The sequence below is a fragment of the Neopelma chrysocephalum genome, unplaced genomic scaffold, assembly GCF_003984885.1.
Source record: "Neopelma chrysocephalum unplaced genomic scaffold, ASM398488v2 Primary Assembly neopelma1_24, whole genome shotgun sequence".
NCBI lineage: Eukaryota > Metazoa > Chordata > Aves > Passeriformes > Pipridae > Neopelma > Neopelma chrysocephalum.
In genome coordinates, this window is record NW_020897693.1 from 20,297,503 (window position 1) to 20,306,476 (window position 8,974).

Genomic DNA, 8,974 nt, shown 5'->3' on the forward strand with positions numbered 1-8,974 from the left:
GTTAAAATGTCTCATTTCTGCTACATGTGCCCAGAATGTCACATCAGGCTAGGGGCTGTTGTTGCCTACGAACGGGAGATTTGCTACCTGAGGAGCAGGCACATTATTGCTGCTTTTGCTAAGTGAAATATTAGATATTGTAAAGGCATTTTAGTGGTGTGAGAGAAGGGGAATGAGCAACAAAGGACGGGGACGTGCATAGGGAGAACAGAAAGAATACTGGAGGCAGGAAGAGAGAACTGCTGCTTCCAGAAAAACTAGAACACTGGAATGAGCGCACAAAGCTGCCTCTGGTAAAGGCAATGGCATATGTTTCCTCTGAGAACGCCAAGGTATATTTTCACCCCAGTTCTCAGCTTGGATAAGTTACCTTCCACTTAAATTCACATTCAAAGAACACCCAGCCTTACCACATTTGTCTTCCACAGCTTTTAATCCTATACTACACAAAGCAGGAGGCCAAGAACCTCTAACCAAGGTTAGAGGAGGGTGTAGAAACCAAGCAGCTTTCATGCTTTCACCTGCTGTCATCCTCCAAGAAACCCAATAGCTTATTCTCTGATGTTCCTTGTTCTCATTCTGAGCCATTTAACAAAGCAATCTTGAAACACCAGCATCTTCATCTGTAACGTAATCTACTTCACATCACAGATTACTGGATGTTCCAGATGGCTTGCCTGTGAGGTGTTTCCAGAAGAAAGCTTGGATCTGCTGCCAAGCATCTATCTGTGCCTCACAGTGTGCCTTGGGCTCCCCTCCCCACTCCACAGGTTTGCCAACTAGCAGATGCATTGAGGCTGCGCACATTGGGAAAAAGGGAGGTTCAATGTAGTGCCCTGCTCCAGGATAACAGACTATCTCAGGCTTTTCCTTCCCATGAGCTTGCAAACGTTTGCTCCCCTCAACTGCAAAGAATTCGCTTTTCCAGTTGCGATCATCCTGGCCAACAATGAACAAGAAGCGACACTCGGCCTTCTCCAAAGGGATGAAGCTTTGCTGGTCAGGCCCTTCTAGTGGGTTGTTCAATATATCAAAAATATCAGCAATCCCGGACTTGCTGACCTTGATGCGTTTCAAATTGATATTAAGAGGTGGAATGGTGATGTCCTTGTAGCGGAGCACTGCACCCACATTTGCCACTGAGCCGTTGATAAGGGCAGTGGCTGTGATGCCCTTTAGGAAGGAGGCCATGGAGGTGCACAGGTCACCACCCTTTGAGATTCCAAGCAACCCAATTCCTGGACCTTTAACCTGAAGGTGAGAGAAGAGAAACCACAAGGAATGAACCAAAGCGTGCCACTTCTTTAAGATGTTGCCACATTTGCAGCCGTGTCTGTCCCAAATTTGGACCCCAAGTACAGGCATATAAGGTCCTGTTTGCAGAGCCCACATCTGAGGGACCCTGGGCACTGTTCTGTGCTTGATTTATGGTCCTAAGCCCTACTGGGACTGCAGCATCATCACCTAACAAAGCTACAGGGTTCAGTGCTGAAGCAGAGAATACAGCTGTGTTTGCAGATGTGCAGTCCCAAATTCCCTTTGCCTATAAGGCAGTTGAGGGAAGGAGAAGGGGAGGCTTCTTCTACAAATGCTTTCTTTCAGTGCAAAATGCTCAAAGTCAGCAATGACTATGATATTGTCATCACTTATGATAATGTATTTCTTATACTCAACCACTGTCTTTGGTTTCCCTATTAAGAAGATAACATGGAGTGGCAGGCTCCACATCAGCAGCTCTCCCGCTTCTCCGGTATGCTTGGTGTCTAACTCACAGGAAGCATTCTGAGGTACCTTACTCATTAAAATGCATCTTAAAGAAATAACCTATTAAACCCATTTTTCTAAGAGAATTGTACAGTCCTCTGGAGTCAATCTAGAATAGGTTACCTTCATTTTCTTTTACACAAGGCAAATTAACTAGAATAGAAAAATTAAATGACCTTACAAGGTATTGAAAGCCTCCAAGGATATTGGAAGAAGGTTAGCTAATACCACAACTGCTTCAAAATCCAAAGACCCTTAGGAGCAAAAAGGCTCTGAGACAGCATCAAAATTTAGTATCTTTCGTATCTTATCACCAGTGTTATAGGCTCTAAACCCACTGACTTTGAAACATGGAAAGGGAGAGATTAGAAAATACAGCTGAAACTTTGCAACGCATTAAAAACATGATGAGGGTATGAGTGGAGGTGTTAATGGGAGGCAATGGTACTGCTCTCAGGGAAAAAAAAAAAGGCAAGTGGAAGCAATTTTCAGATTTTTTTGGGCAGAGAGGTGGCACGAGCAGTTAAGGTTAAGGCTTCTGAAAAGCAACCAAGACATGTACTCATCTTTCTGAGGTTGAGGAAGGTATTTGTTTTCATTCTCCAGAGAAACCAAGTATTGCCTTGTACAGTTCTAGCTATTGTCATGCACAGCTGCTTGCAAGGAGATGCAGATCCAAGCAGATTCTCTTTCAAGAGGTGTTGACTTAGAAGGATCCCTAAGTGCACAACTAGCTACTAAAACCCACACTCACCAAATAACAACATTTAGAGTGATTCTAACAGCGTATAAAATACACAGCAACAAATGTGTACTGGTGGACTTCCTTGAGACTTGTATCACAGAAGGTTATCGTGTGCTCCACAGCTGAAAAGGACATTAAGATCTGCAGGACATTCTACAGAGCATAAACCTAAAAGCCCTGCTGGAAGTCAAATAAGCCTCCAGGCAACTAGCACCCTAGTTATGACACTGGGCTGAATGGAGTAGAAATTACCAGTATGTTACTTATGTGTCACTGTTTCTCCTGGCCACTTCAAAAGGAAGAATTGGAATAAGCTGCCAGAGAGCCATTGTAATGGGAATTAAAGATATAAAACAAATTAATCACAGCCAACTTAACAGTGATGCTATTTTAAATACAGCAGCTCTGCCCCATCTGCAGTCTGACAGGACCTAAATAATGAGAGTTCACTGTAGTGAGTCAATGAACAAACCAACCTGGGTGCGTTGTAACATATAGTTTACAGCTTCTTCAAAATATTCCAGGTGGAATTCCTTCATCTCTTTGGGGAGATCTTCATAGCCGTAGTAAGCCAGAGCCAGCACAGCAAAGCCATAGTTGGCCAGCAGGCATGCCCTGTATTCAGGGAGTCCTCCTCCAGTTCCATATAAGTCAATAATTCCCGGAAAGGGGCCATTTCCTGCGAGAGACCATATAACAGGACACATTAACCCACAATTCTTAAGTTATATGCCAATATCATAGGCCTAGGAATGTGTCTTTTTAAAAAAAGAAAAAAACCTAAAGCAGCAGAATGGCGTTAAGGGTCCTAAACTACTGTGCCAGTTTTAATTAAATGGCTACATTGCTTCAATATTAAACAAGTCAGCAAAAATTAGCAGGCCTGGTAATGTTCTGGATAACATCAGGGAACATGTGGCTGGAAGAGAATTGATCTTTTGACAGTCACAACTAGTTTCTGTATGATGTAAATTCGCTGCAAAGGTATCAAGCTCTGCTTCAATTATACCCAGGAGGCTTTTCCTTGCTGCATTTCTCAGTATCCAAAAAAAATCTCCTCTTCTGATGATTTCAGCTTCTCAGTTTCAGTGTAAATGTACTATGGCCATTTATTCTGGGATTAAGAGAAGAAAAGTATCTGAAACTAACCTTGCTAACCTGGTAAGAGAAGCTTTACATTAGGTGCATCAGGGGACAAGTCCAAAGCTGAGAGGGATTGCTGCAAACTGCTAACAAAGTATGGAAAGGAGGAGGCCAAGAGGGAGGCTCCCATTCCTGCTCAGGAGGGAAGGCGAGGCTTCCCTCAGGTGTCTGCAGACTAACATGGAGAACATGGGCAACAAGCAAGAAGAACTGGAAATTCACCTCCAGCCTCAAGGCTACAGCTGAGTCAGAGCCCAGGACACTGGCTGGGACGTGCTGTATGATTTTAGCGCTATCATGGAGGAGTTGGCAGGGACAGACAGGGAAGAAAGGGAAAAGCACATGATACATAGAGGAGCTCTTTGAGTACATGGGGTTCCAGAGACATGCTTGGTGAAAGCCTTTGGATCACAGGGGGAAGGAAAGATGGGGTGTGGCAGTGGTGCAGCTACTGCAAACCACTCAACCAAGGGAATGAGGTTTCCTACAGCCAACTAGCAGAAATCTGGACAGCTGCTGGGAGGACAACACAGCATTTGTCAGGCAATCTGAAAACCTCACAGACCATCGTAATGATTACTTTCTGACAAAAATACTGTAAGAGCAAACCTGTCTAATGCTTTCCTTAATCTTCTGCTCACAAACAAGGAAGAATTGGGGACAAATGTGGCAGCAAAAGACAGCTTGGATTGCCTTGAGCTTCAGCAACTAGGATATAACTAAGTTCAGGATCTGTGGAGAGGCTGGAAAGGGAAGCAGCAGGCTTAAACTCTATAGTTTGGGAGAGCAACCGTCTACTTACTCAAAGAATTACTAGCTGAATTCCCTGGGAAACAGCCAGGTAGAGGAAAGGTATCTTGAAGACTGGCTGACACCACCTCCCACAGCATTTGGGAACAAGAAGGGTATTGTGATAAATGCCTTCATGTCCAGTAAGAATCAATTAAATAAACTCACGTGTGCTTCAGCACATATAGCTGCTCTCCGTAATGAGTGTGCCCAGCAGACCAAAGAGGGTTGGGCTGATCAGACCGCTCCTTGAGAAGTGTCCAGTGCCAGCTGGCAGGGCGAGGCTTCGGAAGCCTGGAAGGGGTCACGCTCCGGGCCTGGAAGCGCGGGGCCGAAAGCAGAGCAACACCAGTGGGAGAAGGAGCCCGGCACGGCCGGTACTCACCGGGGGGCAGAAAAAGCGTCGCCCGGATCCTCCCCTCTCGCACCGGGACTCTCCGCACCCCGTCCCGCAGGAACGCCCGCTCGTGCTGCGCCTGGGCCAGGAGGCGCCCTGGAGGCTTCCCGTGGCCCTCAAACACCTCCAGCTGCAGGAGGAAGGGGCTCTGAACGTCCCGCTTCACCAGCCGCCAGAAGGGCCTCTGGGGCTGCAAAGCCCAGAGCAGCCCCATGGGCTCCAGGCCGGAGAAGCTGCCTCCCGGCAGGGCAGGGCAGCGGGCTAGGTCCAGCTCCCCGTCGTCCCCCGCCTGGTAGCGGGCACTGGCCTGGAAGAGCTCTCCCTTCTCGTCCCGCAAGGATGTCCTCAGTGTGACCTGCTGCCGCGGGCCGAGGCCCTGCACAGCGATGGCCAGCGGCTCATCGAAGAGGCTGCGGGTGGCGGGCGAGAGGCGGATGGAGGGGGCCATGGAGGCGAGTCCACGGGCAGAGGCTGTCCCGGGGGTCCACGCGGGGCTGCGGCACCGTGAGGCTGCAGGCGCGGGGCCGGGCCAGGACAGTCGCCTCTGCCAGCTACGGGAGCTGGCCCGGCGCAGGGAGCGGGCAGTGATCTGCCACATTGCCCCGGGTAGTTCCCGCCTCTGGGGGCGGATTCTGGGGGAGGTCCCCGCGGAACCGGAGTCGGGGTCGATCCCGGAGTGCCGCTATAAGACCCTGCGGGAAGGAGCGGAGCGGTAGGTCCCTCGCCCCGCCGGCCTGCTTCCCTGCTGCCCTGCCTGCCTACTCTTCGCCTCTCCTCTGTCTTCGACCCTGCCCTTCCGGCTATGGGAGGGTTCTCTGTCAAACTCTACCGAGTTCTTGAGACCTGTCCTGGCCCCAGAGCTTCTCAGTGTCCTCCCGAGCTTCCCCGGACCGGGCGGGGGCAGGACGGGCAGAGGTGTTGACGAGCCACCGAGCAGAATCGCAGTCGGGATTCACTGTCCGGGCAGCGAAGGGCCTGTGTGGGACCGACCGCACAGAGATGGGGCAGCGCGGAGCTGTTGCCCGCCGGCGGCGACTCCGAGTAGGGCCGAACTGTGCTGTGCCGCTCAGCCGAGAGACCGGAGCGTGGGCCAGCCCCAGCAGGGGCGGGGAGAAACCACACCAGCACCAGCCCGGCAGTGCTTCGCCTCTCCTTGCCGGTTCTGCCTCTGTATTGGGTGCCCCAAGGCATGGGCAAGGTGGCTTATGTCTCCACCAGGCTCTGCTCAGCCCTGGCAGCTGCACAGCCAGGTGAATTGGGAAGGATGGTTAGGATCGTCAGTGGTGCAGGAGGGATGAGGAGGGAGTGATTTCACAGACTCTTTAGGTAGGTCAGGAAATATCTGGCTCTTCTAGTAATGGATTTTGCAAGGTTTTGAAAAAGAAGGCCATTCAGTCCATCTTGCCCCGAGCTGGATTTTCTGATCCAAAAGGAGCTGCAGAGGGACAGCTGTTTCCTAAGGCTCCCAGACTCTTCCTGGAGATGCAGGTAGGAGTGCCTCACACTCTGAACTCCTTATGTCTGACTTAGTGATGTGAAACAAGTGGAAGCATCTGAGGGAATCCTGAGCATTGTCCTGTTTGGAAATACTAAGTGGTCAGAGGTGTTGGACAGAGTCTCAGCAGTCTTTCCTTCCCTGTGGAGATTACCCATTCTCTCCTAAACAGATGAGGTGCTTTGTCATCTGGCATTTGGGCATGTTGTCTGGTGTCTAGCCCTCAATGTGTGGTAACTACTCCTGTTGTTGAGAAGAACAATCCTTACAGTACTGGATTTGATCACCAGCTTAACCATAGGCTGGAGCAGATGCTAAGGGAAAAGGTCCTGGAGGCTTCAGCAACATTCCTTCTCCTCTATGCTTGGTGACACAAGAGGAGTGGAAGAGTGAAGGTAAGAGAGCTATCTTCTATGGTGCCCTGTTCCTACCTGGGCAGCCCTTGATCCCAAGCTTCTGCAATCCCAAGGTTTCACCCTGGGATGAGAGACTGGTCAAGTTGCAAACCCTGCTTCTAACCAAAACAGAACAAATGACTCCATGGCTTTCAAATCTCAGTCCTTTATTACAATTCTCAACCCAATAACAAAGATTAAAATGTTACACATCATGTGGGAGAAGATCACAATGACTGTAAATTCAGCAGGAAGTTTTTTACATTACATCTTGGACCCAGAAGTATCCACTAGCCAGAACACAGCATTGTGAAGGGAAGATGGAAAGAAGGCACAGAAGGCAAACGACCTTCCCCAAGGGTAAACTAGAAACAGTCCAGCAACCTGGCTATAGCATCCATTTTTGCATACTCCCAGCAGCACAGAGATCAGAGACATTTCCATTTGCAATGAGACATTCACCATAACAACAGTGAAATCCCTGCTCCAAAACTGTCATTTGGGAGGTGTTGCTTTCAAGTATGAGTGTGTACATGTAGAGATCACAGTGATATGGAAAGTACTGTCAAGAATGCATTAGGAGAATAGAACCTCCCCAAGAAACATAACAGCGCATTTGGCACATGAGGTGTTTTATAAAAGACAAAAAATGCCATGCATTTTCTTGACACTTGAACAAAAAGGTTCAGGGAAGAAGAGAAAAGGCAAACCCATTTCTTTTCTGAGTTATGGATGTGTAAAGTCATGGAAGATACTGTCATTGTACAGCTGAGACAAGCTGTTAGATTGATAACTGTAACGGAATTTATCAGATCTAGTTATTCAAAGTTGTGTGTTGCTTGCACATCACTTGTTGCACATTACTTGTCATTTAAATATTTCTGGAAAAAAGCCTGGATCTGTGGCCAAGCATGAACCTGAGCTTTAGAATAAGCCCTGAACTCCTCACCCAGGACTGCCCACTTGTGAAAAATGGGATAGTTTCCTATGGGGTACAAAGGGAAAAAGGTAGGGTCTATGCAGTGCCCTGTTCCAGGGTAGGAGAGAATCTGAAAATTTTCCTTCCCTTGAGCCTGGAAAAGCTTGCAGACTTCAGTAGCATAATACTTTCTTTTGACAACATGGTCATCTTCTCCCGTGATGAATAGTAACTGTGCCTCAGCTTTCTCTATTGGGATCAGGCTTCAGTTGCCAGGGGTTTGAAAGGGGTCAATAAGGACATCAGAACAATCAAGAATATTGGAATTGGTGACCTTGATATGTTGTTCATATGTGGTCAAAATGGGGATGGTTTTATCCTTGTAACAGAGAGGAATAAATGTAGCAGCCACAGGGCCATTGAGGGAAGCAATGGCTGTGATGTTCTTCAGGAAGGCAGCCATGGCGAGACAGTTCACCTCCTTTGGAGTAACCAAGCAGGCCAATCCCTGGACCCTTCACCTGGCACATGGGAGGAAATGCTCATCAGTACTGAGCTGAAAAGCGTGACAGCTGGTTCATGGAGGGGAACATCATCTAAAGCTGAGAATTTGCAAACTGCATGAAGAAAGTGATGGCAATTATTAGTTTTTCTTCTGGACAAATAACAGGAACCTCCTATGCACAAATTGTTTCCATTCCCATGCAAAATGTTCCTTGATGATAGCCAAGAGAGAGCAAGCATAATGATACCATTTGAGTGCTGGTTGCAAAACAAAAGTAAGGCTATCCAGAGCTATGGTGGAAAGGTTTTGGTAGTGGGAAGCTGTGGTCTCTGTGAGAAGAGACCAGGGCTTCCCCCATATTGGACAGGGGCAGTTTCAGCCAGCTCAGAGACGGACCTGATGCTGCCCGAAGATGGGGGGGAGATGTTTTTAGTTTTGTTCTTATTTCTCACTGTGCTACTCTGTTATTAACTGGCAATAAATTAAATTAATCTTCTCTAAGTCAAGTCTGTTTTGCCCATGGTGTTAGTTGATGAATTACACCCCGTCCTTATCTTGACCCATGAGGTTTTTCATCTTAGTTTCTTCACCTCTCCTGTTCCTAAAGGGGATTGAGAGAGTGGCTAGGTGGGTATCTAGCAGCCAGCCGAGGTCAGCTTACCACAGTTAGCTACTGGTAAAGGCTTTTTTCTTTACCCTTCTTAGACTAAGGGGTCATATGGTGGCATGTAATGACAATTCATGAAGGCTGCTTCGAAAAATGCATGTTTCTCTTCTCCACTTCCGCCCACCTTGTTATGTCTCAGACACCATCTCTGTCAC

General features: G+C 48.1%; 1 protein-coding gene across 1 annotated transcript; it reads right to left on the reverse strand.

Moving 5' to 3' along the window:
* Window positions 1-411: 411 nt before the first annotated feature.
* Window positions 412-5,748, reverse strand: LOC113979786 (acyl-coenzyme A thioesterase 1-like). Its single transcript, XM_027707076.1, has 3 exons — window positions 4,827-5,748; window positions 2,986-3,188; window positions 412-1,251 (listed from the first exon to the last, which is right to left on the reverse strand). Exons 1-3 carry the CDS (start codon window positions 5,434-5,436, stop codon window positions 646-648), a joined length of 1,419 nt encoding a protein of 472 aa, XP_027562877.1. The 5' UTR covers window positions 5,437-5,748; the 3' UTR covers window positions 412-645.
* Window positions 5,749-8,974: the final 3,226 nt, after the last annotated feature.